The following is a 23,264-nucleotide window of genomic DNA, read 5'->3' as shown; positions in this document are numbered from 1 at the left end:
TTGAGAGTGAACCCATGGAAAGTAGCTAGCCTGGTTGGATGCCCCCGACTGTGCACTTAAATATTGTGTGGACCAGCTGGCTGGAGTATTCGCAGACATCTTTAACCTCTCCTTACTATGATCTGAAGTCCCCAACCACTTCAAGAAGACCACCACCCTCATCCCGGTCCCAAAACAAAATCATACAGTGTATCTCAATAATTGCCATGCAGTGGCACTGACCTCCATAATTATGAAGTGCTTTGAAAAGTTAGTCATGGCTCACATCAACTCCATCCTCCCAAACTGCCTTGATCCTTTGTAATTCGCCTACTGGCACAACGGATCCATGGAAGATAGCATCTCCCTGGCCATATAATCATCCCTGGAACATCTGGATAACAAGGATACCTACGTCAAGTTCCTACTTATTGACTACTGCTCCACCTTCAACATCATAATTCCAAACAAACTCATCTCTAAACTCTCCTCTCTGTAACTGGATCCTCGATGTCTTGACCCATAGACTGCAATCAGTAAGAATAAGCAATACCTCCTCCACCATAATCCTGAACACTGGTGCCCTGCAAGGCTGCGAACACACCTCTACTGAATTCCTTGTACACCCATGATAGTGTGGCCAAATTCCTCAACAACTCCATTTACAAATTTTCTGATGACACCGCTGTTGTATGGTGGATCTCAGACAACAACGAGACAGAATACAGGAAAGAGATTGAGTGCTTAGTGGCATGGCATATGACAACAATCTCCTCATCAACAGCAGCAAAATGGAGAAGCTCATTAACTTCAGGAAGTGGAGTGGAGAGCACGCTCCTGTCTGCATCAACGGTGCTGAGGTGGAGTTGGTCGAGAGGGTCAGGTTTCTGGGGATGATGATCACCAACAATCTGTCCTGTTCTACACACATCAGCAAGACAGTCAACATAGCACAACAATGTTTCCACTTCCTCAGGAGGCTAAGGAAACTCAGCATGCTCAAAAGGATTCTTACCAATTGTTACAGGTGCACCACAGAAAGGATCCTATCTGGATGCATCATGGCATGGTATGGCAACTGGTAGGAAGGAACTAGAGTCATGAACACAGCCAAATCCATCAAGCAAACCTGCCTTCCATCCATTGACTCTATTTATACTTTCTACTGCCTCAGGAAAGTAACTGTATAATTAAAGACCTCTCCCACCTCAGTTTTACTCTTTCATCCTCTTCAATCAGGCAAAAGATATAAAAGTTTGAATATATATACAGATTCAAGAACAGCTTCTTCTCTGATGTTATTACACTTTTGAATGGATCTCTCACAAACGTTAGTTCTGATCTATCTCTCTCTACACCTTCTCTGTGGTTGAAACACTATTCTGCGCATGTTCTGCACATTGTATGTTATGATATGCCTGCATAACATACAAAACAAAACTTTTCATGGTGTCTTGGTATGTGAAAACAATAAATCAAACTCAAGCACTCACCCTGAAGGAGCAGAGAAGTTCATTGACCGCCATCTTACACTACTGGATATTCCTAAGAATGAATGGGATCTCATTGACCAGGAAAAAGTGAGGACTGCAGACGCTCAAGATCAGAGTCAAAACGTGTGGCAGTGGAAAAGCACAGCAAGTCAGGCAGCATCCGAGGAATTCCTGATGAAGAGCTTATGTTCGAAACATTGATTCTCCTGTTCCTCGGATGCTGCCTGACCGGCTGTGCTTTTCCAGTACCACACGTTTGGACCCCCCATTGACCAGACTGACAGCCTAAGGCAAGGCTGGTACTCTAATGTTGTGGCGTCCTTGACTGATTTTGAGGTATGTGGACATCTCTGTGCCATCTTGACCAATAGGATCTCCAAACCCCTGTCCACAAAGTGGACACCAATTTACCCTTATCTGTCCTCTCCAGACACTTGGAATGGGTGCACCACACGTTTTGAAATGTCCAGTAATCCTGGAGCTCCTGGCTGTTGCACACACATCGGCCTTTGATGAGTAGGAAAATAAGATCAGCTTTAGGGGAATGGCAGATGGTTAATCAGGGGATTTTGGGATGATTATGTGAGAAAAGTTACTAGGCCTCAAAAAGAAACCATTTATGGAACTCAACAAATGTAACACTTGGCAAATTTCTGATAAGATTCAGCTATTGTCACAACTTTGGGTTTTTGGTGCATGATTGCATGCTGCAAATTGTGATGCAGTTTTCCACTATTGCAACCACAAAATAGAGCCCAACAACTCCTTTGTACAGACGTTTCTGAAGAAAAAACGTACTGACCAAAAGTATCCGTGAAAGTGGAGCTGTTAGAGCTAATGGATAGAGTGAAATTGATAGGCAAATGTAGTGAAATGGCTAGTTGTGGTTAGAGTGGTTAAATTGGCTAGTCTGGATGGTTTGCACCCCATGTAACTAAGGGCATTTGGGATGTAGATAGCAGAAGAACTTTTCAATCTTCCCTAGGTATGTGGTGGGAGGTCAGTGGATTAGAAGGCAACAAATGTAAATTCCCATTCAAGAGTGAAAGAGAATTAATTGTCACTACAGATTGGTCAGTTTAATATCAATGTTGAGTAAAGTTTAGAAACAATAATTAAGGAAAAACGTGACACACTTGGAGAGGTTCGATCTAACTAAGGACTACCAACATGAATTTGTAAAAGGCGGTTGGTGCTTGACTCATCTGATTGAATGTTTCGATGAAGTAACATAGCAGGTTGATAAAGGGAATTCAGAGGTCGCTTTCCATTTTAAGAACATTTGACAAATTGACACAAAAATAGCAGGTGAAAAAAACTGAAGTTCTTGGAAAGGCAGGTCAGTGTTAGATTGGATAAAGAAAAGACAAGGAAAGAAACTGGTGAGTTGTGGCAAATGGTTATTTTTCTGACTGGAAGATAGTCATCAGTAGTGATTCCCAAGAATCAGTGTGAGGCCCACCATTTTTAAAATTATAAATAAATGACTTTGAAATTTAAGTACAGGTTAAAATTTCAAAATTTGTTTTGATATCAAACTTGAGGTGTGGCAAATTGTAAGAAAAATACAATTTGACTACATAGACTGACAAAATGGACAAACAAATAACAGAATTTAACACAGTAATTAAAGTGATTCATTCTGGCAAAAGGGATACAAAGACATCAAATGCTTAATGGTACTGTTTGAATGAATGCTCATGGATGGAGGAACATTGGAGGAGAGCAAGTACACAGATTTTTGAAAATGGCACTTCAAAAGTACTTAGCAAAGCACATGGAATGTGGTTTAATAAAGTTATTTGGCTAAATCTTCTGATCTCTGGATGATAGATCCAATATCCAATGACTAAAAATGTTTCAGGACCCTATTGAAGTCAAAATGCATGGACCGATATGGTAATTGTCAGAGAAGTTAAAAATATCTTATAGACAATTCCCCTTCTCTTCAGGACCCTTAGCCAATGTTTCAGATTCAAAGCTGGTGTTGGATTCTTCAGACAATTCCACATTACTTACCTGAATAGTTACCGAGGAAATATTAAGGTAGATTAAAGCCTAGGTTAATACCTGGGTAACTTCATAACTGCCTACTCAATCAAGCCCTGATTCTACTGACCACTTAATTACTTGCACAAGCCAAGTACCCTCTTGATTACCTGACTATCCCCTGACCAAACCACTCACCTACAAATTTCCACATCCACGGTCTTTCCCGCTTTGACTTTATCTTCTCAACCTACTCACCCTATCAACGTAATGAATAGATCAGTGGATGAATCAATAACATTCAAAGACTGTACCATCACATTTGCCACACAACAGTTAGTGCCATAAAAAGGGCATTGTCCTGCCTTCCCCAATTATACTCAATGAAGTTTCCTGAGGGATGTTGCGCTGTACATTTCTTTGACAGATGTGCTGCAGCATGAAAGTCAAGGGAATCTTAGACCATGGTAACAATCTACTCATCATTTTTGGTGCTCAGAAGGTGTAGGCCATTGACTGCAAAGGCAGGATTTATGCTGAACCTCTATAAAACTCTGGTTAAGCCACAACTAGATCACTATTCAGTTCTTATCACCACAATTTAGGAAGGGTGTGGACTTGATATGTTGCAGAAATAACTTATCTGAATGGTTACATAAATGGGGATTTTACCTCCAAGGTTATGTTGGAGAAACTGGGGCTGCTTTCCATTGAGCAGGGAAGTTGAAAATCTAATAGATCACAAGATTAGATTAATCAGAAAGGAAAATCTATTTCTATAACTAAGATGTTGTGCAAAGAGATAAAGGGAATAAGATTATGAAACTTTAGGGTGTTGGTTTGCTCGCTGAGCTGTAGGTTTGATATCTAGACATTTCATTAGCTGGCAAGGTAACATCATCAGTGGTGACCTCCAAGTGAAGCGAAGCTGGATGATGTTCCTGGGGTTTGTGGTGATGTCATTTCCTGTTCGTTTTCGGAGGGGTTGATAGATGGCATCTAGATCTATGCGTTTGTTTATGGCGTTGGAGTGCCAGGCCTCTAGGAATTCTCTGGCATGTCTTTGCTTAGCCTGTCCCAGGATAGATATGTTGGCCCAGTCGAAATGGTTTTTTTCATCCGTGTGTAGGGCTACAAGGGAGAGAGGGTCTTTTTGTGTTCGTGTATCCTGGTGGCTAACTTACTTCCTGTGGCAGTCCTTGCACGGAACTTTGTAGATGACGTTGGTTTTGTCCATGGGTTGTACTGGGTCTTTTAAGTTTGTTAGTTTTTGTTTGAGAGTGTTGGTGGGTTTGTGTGCTACTAGGAATCTGGGTCTGCTACGTAGATGACACCTTTGTCATCACAAAACGAAACAAGGTAGAAGAGACATTTAACATAATCAACAACACCCTCACAGGCATAAAGTTCAACAAGGAGGAAGAAATCGACAACGAACTTGCATTCCTGGACGTCACAGTCGAAAGAAAGGACAACGGAGAACTACAAACCTGCATATACAGAAAACCGACAAACACTGACCAAATACTTAACTACATCAGCAACCATCCCAACACACACAAAGGTGCACCAGAACACTATTCCAATGAGCCACCACACACTGCAGCACAGACAAACTTCGGAAAACAGAGGAGAACCACCTATACAACGTATTCAAGAAGAACAGATACTCAAAAAAATACAGTGCGCAGATTCCTCAAGAACAAACCTACGACAAGCAGACCAAATACAGCCAGAAACCCTAACCACCTTACCATACATTAAAGAAGTTTCAGAAATGACAGCCAGACTACTAAGACCCCTCAGAATCCTAGTAGTACACAAACCCACCAACACTCTCAAACAAAAACTAATAAACTTAAAAGACCCAGTACAACCCATGGACAAAACCAATGTCATCTACAAAATTCCATGCAAGGACTGCCACAAACACTATGTAGCACAAACAGGAAGTAAGATAGCCACCAGGATACACGAACACCAGCTAGCCACAAAAAGACACGACCCTCTCTCTCTCATAGCCCTACACAGGGATGAAAAATAACACCATTTCGACTGGGACAACACATCTATCCTGGGACAGGCTAAGCAAAGACATGCCAGAGAATTCCTAGAGGCCTGGCACTCCAACCACAACATCATAAACAAACACATAGATCTAGATGCCATCTATCAACCCCTCAGAAAACGAACAGGAAATGACATCACCACAAACCCCAGGAACCCCATCCACGAGAAAGATATAAATAGAAAGCAGGAGACAACAGCTTTGCTTCACTTGGAGGTCACCACGATGATATTATCTAGCCAGGTAATGAAATATCTGGATATCAAACCTACAGTTCAGTGAGCAAACCTACACCCTAAACCTCAACCTGAGCTACAAACCTTGCAGTATGAAACTTCTTGCATGGTGAATGGGCATGACTTGAAAGTTAGATAAACACCAAGGAAATATACTGGCAGTGCTGCAGATATAAAGGGAGAGAACAGAACAGAGTATAGGTTTCTTGTGGTTCAGTGGTATGTACCTACCTCTGGATCAGTAGGTCTGTGATCTTGTCCTGCCTGTTCCAGGCATGTGTCATAATGAATACTTTGATTAAAAATACCTAGAACTCAGGATGTTGCTCTACAGAGGACTGATATGGGATTAATGGACCAAATAGCTTTCTTTTCTGCTTTAATAACTCTACAGGCAGAATTTTACCAGGCCACAAATGGTGGGAATGGAGACAGCCATGGCAAAATTGTAGAAGCCATGTTAGTATGGCCTCCTGATGCAGGCTTGTCACCAAGGTAGCTCCTTAACGTACATGTTCAGTAAGGTAATTGGATTTCATTTATGCTGTCCAATACCTGCCCTCAATGTTCCTAAATCAGCAGTTAGCACACACATTCAAAAGAAGGAAATTGTCACTTGGTCACATTAAGCTGGGTGTTCTTTCAATATTGGCAACTGCCGTTCAAACAGAGTGAGTGTTCTTTTCCTGCACATCTGCTACATCAAATCTGACTTGAGCTTGCTTGAGCTGAGTGGGTCCATTAAAAAAAATTGACAAAACACTATCAAAATGACTTCTAAGTAAACTTAAATTCCATAGAATGTTTGTTAAAATTATACGTTGGATATCAAATTGGTTACACTGCATAAGCAGGTGGCGGTAATTAATCCAATCAGCTCTGTGCAATTCCAGGAGTAAGTAGCCACAAACAGTCATCCATTGCTCATCACTGTCTTTAATAACGATCAGTTCAAAGGCATTGATGCTCTGCCAATAAGTTTGTTGATGACATGCAGAGCTCAGACACTATTCTAATTAGCTTGATTCTTCTATTTGGCTCTAAAACTTGGATTACATACAGACTCTACCTCATGGCCCTGGAGAGGTACCATCAATGTTGATTAAGACAGATTCTCCACATCAGCTGGGAGGACAGATGTATTAACAACGGTATCTTCGAAGCAGCTAATAGCACCAGCATCGATGCCATAATCATCCCAAACCAACTCCATCGGGCACTCACCTGCTAAGGATGCCTGAGCTTGAACTACCCAAATAAATCTTCTTTGTTCAGTTCAATGAAGGCACTTGAATGAAAGACTGACCTAGGAAGCATTTCAAAGATTTCATGAAGGTTTAATTCAAGGAATGCAATATGGATGTCAATGTTTGGGAGGCTCTCATTCGGAAGAAACCAACCTGGTAGAACCTTTTGTACAAAGGGACACTTCTTTAAGAGCAATTACAGAAAAGGAACCTGAGATAGGAATGCCAATGACCTCGATGAGACCAAGTCTTCTTCCCAGAAACACCTGTGACTCTAGGATTGGGCTCATTAGCCATGTAAGCACTCAGAACTTTTGACCAATTTCTTAGATGGACAATCGTACTCATTAGTGAGTGATTGCTACCACGGAATTAGTCTGAAGCTGAGCAGAAGGTTCTACAAGTATTGAAGGTCCATTACCAATGCCATGTTGGTGCAGAAATGCAGAACATTAACGTTTTATGTTGATATCTTGCGTTCATTCCAAGAGTACAATTCTTGGAAGTTAGATAAACACAAAGGAAATATACTGACAGGGCTGCAGATATAAAGGGAGAGAACAGAACGGAGTATAGGTTTCTTGTTGTCCAGTGCTATGTCCCTACATCTGGATCAGTAGTTCTGGGATCCTGTCCTGCCTGTTCCAGACATGTGTCATAATGAATACTTTGATTAAAAATACCTAAAACTCAGGATGTTGCTTTATCTTGTATAAAGGCTTTAGTCCAGCTTTATTTCGAATACTGTCTCCAATTGAAGTTCCTTCACAAGGTGGTGTATGTATGTAGGTCACTAGCTCGATAATTAGTTTTGAAATCCACAGATGTCAGGAAGGTTTACAGAACTTTTATTGAGAAAAGTGCATAATTTGTGAGGACATGATTGAGGACTTTAAAATGACAAAGGGTTAGACTCTAACCAAGTCTTACAATCCTTCAACTACATGTTTTGCAATAAGATTTTTCTGGCAAAAAGCATTTACAATAGACAGCTTTGGATAGGATATTAATACCTAGCTAATGAAAGTGACCATGTAAAATTTTGGATTTGGTTTAGATTGGATTATAAACTAGTACAGCCAACAAGATAAATCCACCTATAATTTGGCAATATTAGGCACCCTCAGAAAAATAAAATTTTGTGCACACCTTAGCCAGTTTAGATTAATACATATTGCTGCCAATCATTTCAGCCCTGCATTTAAACTGCTGTGGTTCAATGCTGGGGGTAAGTTGGTAAGAATCTTTCCAAAGTAATGAACTTGGTGATTACATACAGCAGTTAGAACACTGAAACGATAATATATTGAGGCAAAGGTTTCTCCAGTGTACACAAACCACATTTAGCTCTAAAACAGGAAGGTTTATTGAAACTTATACAAGAATACCCATGGCACAATAAGTTTTAAAAGCATTTAATGACATCGCACATTTTAACAGATAGGGTAAAACTCTACAGGTGCAGTCCCATACAACAGAAAGCCTGTTGTACTATTTGACTACAGGCCCAGTTTTTGCAAGGATTCATTCCTATTATGTATCCTGATTGTGCAGTAAGATGAATTTTTCATTACAATAGTTACAATGACAGAAATACACACTATGTATCAAATAGTAAGATAATATAGCAAAATTAAGACACAGTGCTTTAGCCAACAAGCAAATAACCATTTGAGTAACATTACTTTTCCAGATAATGAATCCCCACTTCAACACTTAACATCAATGCTTTGAAAGGTTTTAATATACATCTAAGGTTTTATACTTTGTACTAGAATTATTTGAAACATACAGTATAATGCAACTGAGCAACAAAAAAGGAAGTTAAAATTACAGATTATTTAAAAGTGAATCAGTATACTAATTCATTCTTATATACCAACATTCTTTATTCACGCTTGCTGCACAAAAACCTAATAGTTTCTGTTAATATCTGCTGCCAGGCTAACATGATTTTTATTTAATTAAAATGCAAATTAATGCACATTTGCCTTTTGTCATAGCAAAGATGATACAATATACGTTTTAAATAAATGTAAAATGGAAGTTTCTACTAGCCAAGACTCAGGAATAGCAACTTTGATAAATGGAGTTGGACAAGTATTTTGGATCTTTTTAATCCATATTCCATGTGCACAATAAAAGATTTCAAAAGCATTGCTGCCTTGCATTCCAGTAGCACATGGATGTAAGTTGTTTTATTTCCAAGACAGCCTCACAAAATTGAGGAGAAATTTAGATATTTGGATCCTAAACTACATATAAATCATTAACAACTGGCCCTTTAATTGGAAATGAAAACTGCCAAATGCACCTCACATTCTAGAGATTAAGCAACTCTTTGATGATCTCCATAAATTAAAACTAACTGCCTTGAGGTACATGAGGCACAAAGTATAATGCACTGGTTCTAAATGCTCATGCTGGAGTTTTGTTGATAAAGAAACGAAGGCTGTTGAGCTGCTTTACTTCTTCTTGCCAAACAGACTGAATCTCTTCTCTTTGTCTTTCTCTTTGTCTTTTTCTCGTCTCCCAGGGCTGGATTCCCCAGTCAAAACAACACTGGCTGGTAGGGTCTGTGCACGACTAGCTGCTGGGGTACTCTGACTGCTTGGAGTTGCCTCACTCTTGTCTGTAGACACAGTCGAGGTGATAGCTTGAATCCAGCTGTTCATTTCCTCCTGTTTTCAAAAATGAGGTTGTCACCAAGTTAAAATATTTATAGTACTGTCTCACTGGGGTAGGATGCTGGAAATCAAGTCCATTATTCCAGGCATCATCACAAAATTTAAAGATTTTATCTAAGTGTGCAAATTATCTTACTTTGTAAAGCCAGGAAAACTGAAAACCAGCTTTCTGATTTAACAACATTGGCTATTTATTATAAATAATTTAACCCTAGCTGCAGATAAACAACTGGGACTGTTGACATGTAACTGTGTGAGTTATAATTTTAAATCCCTTATAAAACACTTTCTTAGACAAACATATAGACAAACACAGACAGAAAAAAAAGTGTTATGGGTGGAAGGAAAATCTGCAAAGGCATTTTAATGGCCTTGATGTTCTCCGACCTCTCTTTTCCAGATACTTTCACTTCCTTGCCATGGTTGGAGAGCAACTATGCCACAAATTGTTAAGTGTCTGACTTATTCATAAAAACCAACAGCTTACACCGACTGATGGGAAAAAATAACTGGCTTTCTTCAAGCTTCACTTACTTTTATTGCAGAGACACACTAATTCCCCTTCTGGGGAACCAATGGCTTTTGGCAATATTGTTCACATCCTCAAGCTGTCCAGCTACTCAGGAACCAACCACATAGTTATTGGCAGAGAGACAGTTTGTCATCTACAACTGGTCACACCTCCACGAAACACTGAGCTATTTGTTGCCAGCCAGGACTCATTTTGTACACACCCCCGGTGCCAGTCTGCCATCTGACCCATATAATCTCAGCAGTGTTTACCTCCTATCTCTTCATTGCAGTTACAGCAACAGTTGGAGCTGTGGCCTTTTCCTTTTTTGAGTTTCCTTTTTTGACTCATTATTACAAGTTCTGATAACTATGCAATTTCTGGCATTCTGACAAACGTGACTCATCTAGTGACAAAGAAAATAACTTTGGCTTTTGATTTTTATCCTCCACCCCTAGTACTTTCTGATTTGAGAAGTCATCCTGCGAGTAGCTATCATCTATGGATGACATCCTTACCTTGTCTACTTGCCTTCCCTTCAAACACACATTTTCCAACCTTTCAAATTTAAGACTAGCAAGAAAAAGGTTTTATGGATCAGCTTTTAATCACCAGCCATTACTGATGCCAATCTTCAATCCTCAAAGTTGTGAGAAACGAAGCTCACTGTTCAATAATTTCAGTCCGAGTCAAATTCTGAAGCAGTCTTTATTCATAAGTTCTTGCAAGCCTGGGTGACCACAAAGTGGGCACACTTCTGAATAATTTTATTGCACGTTTATACGGTTTTCTATGAGCCCCTCTGTACCTCATGTGTGACAGTTGTATTGCTCTGTGCATCTGCTAATCTAATCGGCTTACCACATCTGTCTGGCCTGTTGTTAGCATGCAAACCCCACCCCCCACCGATAGCTGAGTCTTATTACTTTGCTGACGCAACACTGGGTCTTATTTGGTTATCTTGTTCATACAAACTCCCTATGTGCGTGACAGTTGTAACTGTCATGTCAATACATCTGTTTCTACCAGTTGACCACCTCCCTTTTTGGCTAGTTATTTCTTGGTATACACCCTCATGATTCAGCCTTGTGATTTTTGCAGAAACAACAACATTTGCAAGCGCCTCTCACAAAGTGAATTTTTATTATAGAAATTGTTAAATTCTTTGAAGAGAATAATCTCCCTTCTAGCTGCATAGGTGGTTTCAGCTTCTAATGATTACATCTACCCCTGGTGCTAGCCTGTCTGTAACCAGACCGGTCAAACAGTAGCATAAACAACACTAACAATGAATTTTAGTAAGTTGCATTTATCATGTTCAATAATTTTTTTTAAAAAAAGTCCTTTTCCCATTTGAGTCCACAATCAAAATGCAGAAAAAAAAAGATTCAGTCTTAATGGCACCCTTCATCAAAATTTTGCTTTATGTATAAATAAATAAAGGATCCATGACTGGACAAAGTAGATTACACTGAACCATGAACATTTAGCAAAAATTACAATTAAGAAACAAGAGAGTTTGTACACAATTAAACATTGTAAAACTTAATTCACGCATCAAAGATTCAGGAATATATTACTGGGGAAATAAAAATAACCTGAATAATGAAATGCAAACAAAATAATAAATGCTTAAATTTGTCCTTGACTAATTTAGAAACTTACATCATCTTTAGCTTGGAAGAGATATTCATTGCCATCGCTCAGCCTGTTTTTAACGAGAAAAACACATTACTTGCATTTGGTTCTGTCACAGTATAAAACTAACCATACCATAGTTACTGGATTCATCCACTAACTACTAACAGAAAAAACTGTTTAGTTTTTGTGGATGTTTTGAAAAGAATAAAGGGGAGAAGGATGCTCCCACAATCAACTGGTGAGCTATTGGACACTACATACAAAGAATAGTTGCTTGTGAGAAACCAGCAAACATCATTCAAGCAAGCATACCCAATATCACCTTTGAGAGGTAAGGTGGAATAGATAATAGACTGCATTATATATATTTTTTGTAGCTAATGCTTGAATTTTTTAAAAAAAAATTGCATCTATTAGAAATGTTTAGTCATTTTTGCACACATTTGACACTATAGGTGAGACAGAAATGCAGAATCATGTACTAAATGCTAATTTCTAATCACTTTTCTTCAATCTTCACTATATCAGTAATTGATGAACCTGCCCAGCATCTTATCCATTATAAACAGCCCTGCCTACTAAAAAGATTGTAGATTTAATCTCAAGCTGAAACGAACTTATTGACCACAGCACAGGTAGGAACTGCCTTAGGATTAAAGTAGGGAAGGCAATTAAAATGTTAGGGCATATAGGTCATTATCTAGCCTTCAATGCAAGCATTTGTGGTTGGATAGTAGGCAAAATGATCGGCTGACCCTTTTGGTCTCAGTAGCTTGTTAACTGACAGTCATTGTTGAGGCTCTCGCAGGAATGGCACAAAGTATTAAGGGGCATCGGCCATCTGTATTTCTATACCATGGTACAAACTCAACTTTGAGAGGAAATTACAGTAAAAAAAACTCTACTTGCATCACACTGTTGCAAAGCACTACTTGAATGGACTGTTTCAAATCAATGAAGAGATTATAATATTGAAACAACAGGTAAACATGTCTGACCAATTAGTAGTTCACAAATTGATCTGTATGAACCAGGTATTGTAAATATCATGGACGGATGCAATGAGTTCCTAGAATCTCTAAATAAAAAAAAATCGAAAGGCTAATGAGAATCAGTTTGAATGGAAATTTATGCAAATAATTCAAGTTAATGATAGCAATTTTTGCAAATCTGTGTGAAGGAAACACAGTAACTTTGTCTCATTGCGACATTCAATAGGAACCTGATTTGGCTGCATTTCATTTGTAATCATTACCATTGCTAATTCAGCTCAGACATAATTCAACATGATTAAAAATTTACTAACTTTGCTTTGCTACTTCTTAGTATTACATTTTCTAACTATTTTATCTATGACTTGAAAATTATATTCAAGCAACATCCAAAATGTTGTCCTATTTTCTCTTTCAGGAGTTAATTATCCACTAGGAACATTCTGTTGTTTCCCTCACACTTCATCTCTAATGATAGCTGTTGTATTTATTTTCACTCCTCCTTTTGCCCCTTGATTACTTAGTAATTTTGGGATGCTCGTCGTGTCTTCTACTGTGAAGAGTGATGCAAAGCATTTATTCAACTCTGCCGCCATCTCCTGGTTCCCCATTATTATTTCCCCACCTCATTCTATAATGGGTCTATGCTCACTTCCACCTGTCCCTTTTTATCATGCTATCAGTCTTAATATTACTTACTGCTTGCCCTCAGTTTATCTTCTCCCTCTTTTTACTGGTTGTCTTGTCAGTTTTAAAATTTCCCCAGTCCTTCAGCTTACCACTAAACTTTACCACATTGTATATTTGAGCTGAAAATGTGTTGCTGGAAAAGTGCAGCAGGTCAGGCAGCATCAAAGGAGCAGGAGAATCAACGTTTCGGGCATGAGCCCTTCTTCAGTAATGAGGAGAGTGTGCCAAGCAGGCTAAGATAAAAGGTAGGGAGTAGGGACTTGGGGGAGGGGCGTTGGAAATGCGATAGGTGGAAGGAGGTTAAGGTAAGGGTGATAGGCCGGAGTGGGGTGGGGGCGGAGATGTCAGGAAGAAGATTGCAGGTTAGGAAGGTGGTGCTGGGTTTGAGAGTTGGAACTGAGACAAGGTGGGGGAAGGGAAATGAGGAAACTGGAGAAACCAGACCAACCAACCCAACCACCCTGTGGCTCAACACTTCAACTCCCCCTCCCACTCCACCAAGGACATGCAGGTCCTTGGACTCCTCTTTCGCCAGACCATAGCAACACGATGGCTGGAGGAAGAGCGCCTCATCTTCCACTTAGGAACCCTCCTACCACAAGGAATGAACTCAGAATCTTCTTCCTGACCTCTCCACCCTCACCCCCATCTGGACTATCACCCTCACCTTAACCTCCTTCCACCTATTGCATTTCCAACACCCCTCCCCCAACTCCCTCCTCCCTACCTTTTATCTTAGCCTGCTTGGCACATTATCCTAATTCCTGAAGAAGGGCTCATGCCCGAAACGTCGATTCTCCTACTCCTTGGATGCTGCCTGACCTGCTGCACTTTTCCAGCAACACATTTTCAGTTCTGATTTCCAACATCTGCAGTCCTCACTTTCTCCTCCACATTGTATATTTGTTCATTCAATTTGATGCTATCATTAGCTTCCCTTGTGAACCATAGTCAACTTCTCCCTTTCACAGAATCCTTCTTTCTCAGTTGGGACATATCTTTTATGTGAGCATGAACTATTTGCTTAAATGCCTAGTATTGTTCCTCAATCTTCTTTGCTGCTAAACTCATTTCCTAATTCACTCCAGACAGTTTTGCCCTCATTTCTTTGTAATTATCCTTATTTAAGCTGAGCACAGTCATTTCTGATCTAAGTTGATCCCTCTCAAACTGAATGTAAAATTCTGCTACTGTCACTGTTTCCCAGGGATATTTTACACTGCCATCATTTATTAAACTCATCTCATTGCACATCACCAGATCCAAAACAGCCTAATCCCTTGTTGGGTCCACAAATATTGTTCTAGGAAACTGTCCCAAATACACACACTGAATTCTTCTTTGTGGCTATTTCTGCCAATCTAGCGACTGCAATCTACACGAAGATTAAAGTCATCTAGGATTAACATAATGTATTTTTAACTTATCCTCATTATTTCCTTCTCTATCATACCGCACAGCTACTGTTAGGGGGACTCATAGATAACTCTTAACAGTGTCTTACCCTTTTTAATTTCTTAACCCCACCCATATGGATTCTATATTTTTTGATGTAAGGTTATTTCTTGCTATCGTACTTAACCCATCCGGTGCTATCAATGCTATCCTGCTTCTCTTTCCAAATTTAACACACCCCTGAGTGTTTACTTTCCAACATTGATCTCTGTGTAACCATGTCTCCACAACTTCAATAAAATCATACCCATTAACCTTGATCTGCACCATTATTTCATTTATTTTGTACCAAATATTACCAGAATTCAAGTAAAGAGATAAAATTAATTTGATCTTCTTAGCATTTTTCTCCCTGACCCTATTTAGTGCTTTTTTTAAAAAGTTTGTTCAATCTATCCCTTCCTGTCTCACACTGGGTATCACTATCCAAATAGATGCTCTGTAATGCTGCCATATCTTCTGGCTTTGTAAGGCTACACTTTTTTTCTCCCAAACAATTCCCCTCCTCATTAGTTTAAAGCCCGCTCTACTGCCTTAGCTAGTGGACTCACGACAACAATGGTCCCAACTGAAGTCCATCTCATGAAACAGCTCCTTTCTACCCCAGTACCAGTGCTACTACCTGATAACCTGAAATCCATTCCACCCACCCAGACCGATCTCTGAACCACATATTTAGATTCTTGACATATCTTTAAACCATCTGCCAGTTTACCCATGGTTTGTGTAGTAATCCACAGATTATTAACTTCGAAGTTCTACTTTCGAGTTTGGCTCCAAACTATTTTAAATCTTTCAGCAGAACCTCCTGCCTTGTCTTATCATCATTATTGGTACCAACATGGATGATGACTACTGGACCACAACTTTCCCACTACAAGTTCTTCTCCAGCGGGAAGGAGATGTCCTTAATCTTGACAAGGGGCAGGCACAGTCTTCGAGAGTTACGCTCATGCTGCAAATCCCAATATTTATCCTTCTTACTGTTCCTTACCACTCCTGCCCATTACCATTATAACAACACATCTATTTCCTTCGCCCATTTGAACAGCTGTGGTCAGTTTGTTCATCCTCATTGCATCCACTTCTGTCAGCACAGGCTGCAAGAATCTTGTAACTGTATGTTATTGGGAAAATATTAAAGTCTATTATAAAGGATGTAATAGCAGAGTATTTAGAAATACATAATACAAACAGCATGGTTTCATAAAGTAGAAATCATGCCTGAAAAATTTATTAGAATTTTTGAGGTTGTAGGAAGTAGGATACATAAAAGGGGAGACAGTGGCTGTGATATATATTTTGAATCGTTGAAGATGTTGGATAAGGTACCACATGTTAGGCTATTTAATAAGGTAAGAGTTCATGGTGTTAGAGGTAGTATAATGGCATGGATGGAGGATTAGCTAACTACCAGAAGACAGAATTGGGATAAGGGATGGCAATCTGTAAATCATGAAAAGCTATGACCTGGGTGAGAAAAGTGAATGTACTAAAGCCCAATTTACCGATGACAAAAAGGTGGAAAGGCAAGTGGATTAAAACTTGGAAAATGGAATATAATGTGGGTAAACAAGGTTATGCATTTAGCAAGAAGAATAAAAGTGCTGAATATTATTTAAATGAAGAAAGCCTTAAGGTAGCTACAGTACAGAGGATTTGGGAGTCCTCATGTATCAATCACAAGAAACTAGCATCCATGTTCAAAAGTTAATAGTGAAGAAAAATGGAATGTTGGCTTTTATTCCAAAGGAAATAAAAAGTAGGGATTTCTTGTTAAAACGGTACATTGCATTAGTCAGATCACAATAGGAATACCATGAACAGTTTTGGGCCCCATCTCTAAGGAAATTTACATTAGCATTTGAGGCAGTCCAGAGAAAGTTCACAAAGCTGATCCCAATATAGAGTCTGTTTTATGAGAATAGGGTTCATTTGTTTGGGCCTGTCCTCATTGGAGTTTAGAAGAATGAAGGGCAACCTTATTAAAACATATGACATTCTTCGGAGACCTGACAGGATAGATACGGAAAGAATATCTCTCCATGTGATATCGAGGGCACAATCACAGAATAAGGGGTCTCCCATTTAAAAAAGGGATGAGGAGAAATTTCTTCCATTGGAGGGTATGGAATCTATGAAATTCTTTACCAATGAGGACTGTAGAGGAAAAGTCATTAAGTATATTCAAGGCTGAGATATAGTTTTTTTAATGAGTAAAGGAATCAAGGGCATGGAGGAAAGGCAGAAAAATGGGTTTGAGAATTATTAGTTCAGCTGTGATCTCAAGGTGTGGAGCAAACTCAATGGGTTATTCGGTTTCTACAACTTATGATCTTTTAGAATGGATTTGAAAGATACATATTTCACATTTCATGTGTTGAGTATAGCACAAAAGGGGACAAAGAAAAAAGTACTTACTTTAGCTTAAAAACGTGCTTCTTCTTCTTATAATCAACAGCTACTTCACAGAGTGCTTCCTTTAGGCTAATTGGAACCTCACCATGATACGTGATACCTGAACTAGCATTCTTTGCATCTTTATAAAAGCCCATCTCCTGATTATTTATCACACAATACACATTGTGCCAAGATCTGAAAAAAAAGTTCTCATTAATAGTCCTGCAGTTATACAAGATATCAACATTTACACAATCAATGCCATAATGTTGAATTTAAGATGTTCTACTTTTCTCTTAAGGATCAAACTTGGATTCTAAGTACTATTTTCCCTGGATTCGATAAGCCTATGAGTGTTTTATTCAAACAGTCAATTCTCCTTGTGAATTCAATACTGACGTTAACTATTATACAACAGCCAAACACAATTCAGATTTATGGAACATCCATACCAGGGTTTCACACTGTTTCCGTGGCAGACTGTCCCCTTCTTAACTTCAACTGTTCGATCCATTTAATCTGAGGAACATCAACTGGTTTGGAATAGCTTGAGTATTGAACTCGGAACTTCATCTGGTTGAATAATGTTCCTAGCTTTGTGTTTACTTAGTAAACCACAAAGGAATTCTCCATGTTGAACATTTTACTGAGATTGATTAGTTAACACCTATTTTGAAAACCCTCTGCATACCTACCAAATAGTACATCTCAGATCCTCTTCCCAAAACCAGTTTGAACTCTTAATAAATTATCTCTACATGGGCCACGTTTTTACATTATATAAAAATAATTTTAACATATCTCAATGTTTTTTGCATTCTGCAGAAGTTCTTAATATGCCTATTGAATTACTACAGTCCTAAATGATGACTCAAAATAGCTGTTTGCTGTGTTGCAATGCAGTACAGCCGATACAACTAGCAGTGCTAAATACTCCTGCTTACAGGTGAAGACGACAGAATAGATTGTATAGCCATGACCTGAAAGATTCCACGTAAGTTTGCACAAGTTGGCCTGTAAGTTACAGCTAAGTTACTTCTAAGATACAGATCACACAAAATAATTTAAGGGGCCTGTCCATTCAAACATTACGCAGCTAGAAAGATAGATACAAGAAGAAACAAAAGATCAAGGCATAAGGCAGGAAATTGTCGGCAGAATTGAGAAGGTCTGAGAACAAATTTCTCTCTTTGCTACTAGAGGTGCAAGCTGACCAAAGAAGGGTTCACAATCTGAATAAATTAAACAGGAATTGCATGAGATAGTCTAGATTCAAGCAACTTCATATACTTGTGTGTACTTGAGAAAATGACACACCTGCTTGATGCTTTCTTGTTGTGGGCTTCCCATTCATGTTTGCGATGTAGGAATCCTTCCATCTGTGCTGAAGGAGTTTCTTGTGACTTAACAGGTAAAGTAGCAGATTGAGCCTGCAAAGGTGAGGTCTTAGTTTTGCGATCTGATGTTGGCGAAGCTGCAGGGCTGGGTTCTTTTGAACTGGTTCTCTGTTCAGTAGCACCATTCACCATCTCGCTTGTTTCAATTGTCTGAGACACCTGAATTAAATAGATCACAGGTTAATCACTATTTTAATGCAGTCCAAAAAGTGACTGAGACCAAACACACACCAGAGGCTTTGCATTCTACATGCACTGAAAATTTTAATTTTGGTGTATGAATTTTATGTATTGACAAATGCAATGGATGCGAGTTACAGTATATTCAGGTGTTTATGGATTTATATGAATTGATGAGAAAAGGTTGTCTGGACAGCACCACAGTGAATTTAATTATGTGGGTAACTAAAGTCCTAACTTGGATTCATGTTATAACAGGAATTAGTTGAAGAGACAATAGGACTCTTACAGTAGTAGGGAGGGAAGAAAAGCAGGATTTTAACTCCAAATGCCCAGCCATTGATCCAAGCTCAAATTGAATGTATCTGGATATGGAGGAGCAAGCCCAATGATAATGATCAGAATGCTCAAAAAGCTAGTGCTGATACTTGATTTCTAATTTTATGTGGTAACTTGAATAGGTAGCAGAAAGCTACAGGTGCACGTGCACCTGAACAAAGGTTGCTCGCTTCCGAATTTTCCAAATCTCATGAAAAAGGGGAACGGAGTAAACTGCTGGTATTGCCAATTTTAATGAAAGAAACAAGGGTGAAAATCTTTATTCCTAAGATTAACATAGTGGAACCTATTGGACAATTACCAGGAAGCTCCCGTAACCCCTGAAATGACTGACATGTAACAGCAGCCTCTAAGTAGGAAGCAGATTCAAAGCATTCTTGCATATCAATTTTTTCTTCCAACCAGTGATGCTAAGCACACAGCTACTTTAACAGTGACCTCGCCAAGGTAAACTGTTATGAATATGAAATGAATATAAACAAAGTCTATATCAAGTACTATTTTTTTAGAAAAAAAATGAGGTGTTTACTATAAGATTTTTTCTAAGCTTTTTTCCTTTTTTATATTCTTCTCAACTAGAATTAAGATTAACCCATGACTACTTGGTTTGTCTGTTGAATATAATCTTAAGGCAATTCAGATGTGACACTGCTGAGAGAATGTGGCATCAAATCGCTTCACTAGAATCAAGAACAAAAAAGAGCACTGCAGCTGGATTTTTGAAATGGAAAGGAAAACTCTCAATGTAAAGTTTTACATCAATCAATGCCAGTATATAAATGTGCTGTCCCCAAGACACTTTACTAAACAAAAACTAATTCTAGAGTGGTCTTTATACAGATGCTAATGGGAAGACTGTGAAAATTTTGAGGGTGTACCCAACCAGACAAAGAAAATGACATTTAGCTATCACATTCCAATTAGCTCCCCTTCAATATAGATTGAGCTCTCTTTTAGCTGAGACTTTGCTTATGCTCATTCACTTTTTTTCAATTAAAACATCATTTAGGCATGCAGAGATTTTAATATTTATGAATCACATCATGCAGACCAATTCCACCATCTAGATTTAGTGATTTGTAATTTAATAAGATAAAAGAAGGAACACAGCTTTCAATGCAAACAGCATTTTAAGCAGACTAATCATAACATTTTAAACTATATTACGAATTTGAAATTTGTTAAGAAAGCCAAAGAAGTCACTCAAAGCCAACACAGTTATTTACCCCCAAAAACAGACAGACCTAAGGTCTTGTCCATCATTCGCTTTGTTGTTCGTGCCGCTTGCTGCAGTGTGATCCTGACAACCTAGAGAGCAGCCAAGCTTCCAGCAGCTCTGCAGTCTCTATCTGGATAGGGTGGGTATCTTCAGAATCCAGTCATCCAAATTATTTGAATTATAATTCCACTATATTTAGCCACAGAAATGCAGATCACTCTTGGTTTTCATGCTATCAATACTTTTCTGAATCATACTTGTAAGGTACATGCTGTAGTTATCTAGTCACACTATAAACATTATGTAATTAGCTAAAGCAAAATATTTTCTCGTGCTTTAGTTTCAATTAATGGAGAGTCAAATGTGTACAGTTGCAAATTCATATCAGGCCAAGAGGTAACATCTTGAATTCTTCTTACATTAGATGCAGACACCGGATATGAATTAATTCAGGTGACTATAGCATTACCTTATAAATCTGATTGATTGTCCCTTTTATGCTTTCCAATATTGTACAGACTATACTGATAGCTCTTTAGACCTTCAAATATGACTTCACATATACAACTTTTTTAGAAAAGGGAAAGCAAAAATTAGCTGCCTTATTTCCCTCCTATTTTGCACATTAACTCAGGATTAAAAAAAAACCTGACATTGCAGAAACAGACAACTTCCAAAGCTTTTACATGACAAGTATGTTTAAGCACTTTCATATCTCAAATTGTCCGTTGGCACAATAACACTCATACTTTCTTTAGGTAAATAGATATATATACAATTCCTCAGCTCAATGATTAATCATTCATTAATAGCTGAAAAGAGACTGATGCACAAAGGAAAATTGGGTGGAGCAAAATAAAGATTTTTGTCTGACATTTCAATTTGATATCACAAATCTCATAGTGAAGCCATTTCTTGGGCTGAGATGGCATTAAATAGCCTTCTCTGCCATATATTTGGTACATATGATAATTCCACCAGTTTCATTTGATGACATCTTTCTTTAAATTGCCAATTATCTTTCTCAATGATTTTCCATAGAATTTGGTAAAATAAAAAGCTGACAGTAAAGCAGCTCTGGTGGTGCAGTGGTTCTTACCTATGTGCCAAGAGACCTCGGTTCAAGTCCTAACTGCTCCAGACTGTGCAGTAACATATCTTAACAGACTAATTAGAAAACATCTAAAAACCTGGAAATATATGCATGAACGCTTCCTGGTCAAAATTGAAAGCTCTGTAGAGAATCAGTTATACTGAATACTGTAGATTAACTCTAAGGCACCCTCTACTGTAAAAAAAAAGTTGCAGTTAATGGGAAATACTTCAAAGAATCTGATTAAATGAATAGGACTAACAAAGTAAAATTGTGTTTGTAAATTCAGAGAGAACACAAAACAGAATACTAGGCATTTGTGTTATTGTGACCTCTGGCCTTTTAAGTTTAAAGTTATTCACATTAATACTTTAAAGACATACAGTTCTGAGAGAGAAACATATGTACAAACTATGACAATGCTCTTTCAGAAACACAAACACAAAGTTAACAAACATTAAATATAAGGTGAACTTTAATAATTAAGGTTTAAACATGCTAAACACATGCAAAAATAAATACCATTGAAAACAAAAATGACACAAGTTAGGTAATCAAGTGACAGTTACAACAGAATCAAAACTAATGCCAGAATTGTTCCATTCGTGTGTGTTAGTAGCAATGCTTTAATGTTCAATTAGTCAATGGCTAACAATTGAATCAAAATGAACAAACATGCAGTAAGAATAGCCTGTGATTAAAGGTGAAAATAAAACGTATCAACAAACTTTGCGAGCACAAAACAATTAAAGTGGTTCAAAGACAGATTACATTTGAAAAATATTAAATGGCAAACACCCAAAAGAGCAAGTTTAAATTGGGCCTAAATTAAATTTCAATAAATATTATTTAAAAGAGATATAGATTGGCAAATCACACAAGCTTTGATCCTTCCAGCTGCTGAAGAATAAAACCAGACTTAATAGGAACTTTGAATATTTGAGAACTGACTGATTCTTATATTTTAAAATGTAGAGTAAATTATTAACAATTTGCTTAGAACTCCATCAAATTTTGACTTAACTGCTATTAAACAGAATCAAGATGTACTACTCAAAAGTTAATTTTGTTACCAGAATTTTAACTCATTCAATGAAATTGCCAACATTTAAGACATTCACCACTGAAGTCTTATGAACCATCCCCCCAAACAGAGCTCCTATATCGATGTGCATAATCCATCATCATCATTGCAGAGAAAACACAAAATATTAATATTGCAACAACAAACAGTGCAAGGTACAGGGACGATGATATAAGGGAGAGAAGTAACTAATTCATTTGAATCAATTGACAGTAAAGTGATAAATTGTTTGTAATTTAGCTACAATGGAGAATATGGAAGTAATTCAAAATGATAACTCCACTGTATGAACAAAAATGCCACATGTACTCATATAACGAACATGAACAAAATTTAGTATTTTAGTATTTATTATTTAACGTATATTTGGAGGAAGTTTTAACACCTAGTTTTGTTGTTTTGCAATATTTGATTTGGAAAAAAATACACTAATAGCTCTGGATTCTGTTTAGTGATGTTAATGTGCTCCATGTTATTTGAATATAAGATAAGGCCTTGATGACTGTCGCTTGTATGAGTGGCTTTCAAACTTGCTAGCAATTTATTAATAAATCCATCTCAGCT

At 38.1% G+C, this 23,264-nt stretch overlaps 1 protein-coding gene across 3 annotated transcripts in view; it reads right to left on the bottom strand.

Moving 5' to 3' along the window:
- Window positions 1-8,411: 8,411 nt before the first annotated feature.
- Window positions 8,412-23,264, bottom strand: part of sptbn1 (spectrin, beta, non-erythrocytic 1) — a 298,918-nt gene continuing 284,065 nt past the window's right edge. For all 3 annotated transcript variants that reach the window (XM_060831503.1, XM_060831504.1, XM_060831505.1), the window contains 4 exons: window positions 18,706-18,944; window positions 17,410-17,583; window positions 11,876-11,918; window positions 8,412-9,693 (listed from right to left, as the gene is read on the bottom strand). In XM_060831503.1, the coding sequence (XP_060687486.1) occupies window positions 9,478-9,693; window positions 11,876-11,918; window positions 17,410-17,583; window positions 18,706-18,944 (672 nt within the window). In that variant the 3' untranslated portion in view covers window positions 8,412-9,477. The remainder of the gene's footprint in view (window positions 9,694-11,875; window positions 11,919-17,409; window positions 17,584-18,705; window positions 18,945-23,264) is intronic.

This window comes from Hemiscyllium ocellatum, chromosome 10, assembly GCF_020745735.1.
Source record: "Hemiscyllium ocellatum isolate sHemOce1 chromosome 10, sHemOce1.pat.X.cur, whole genome shotgun sequence".
Lineage (NCBI taxonomy): Eukaryota > Metazoa > Chordata > Chondrichthyes > Orectolobiformes > Hemiscylliidae > Hemiscyllium > Hemiscyllium ocellatum.
This window is presented reverse-complemented; position numbering and strand designations above follow the sequence as displayed.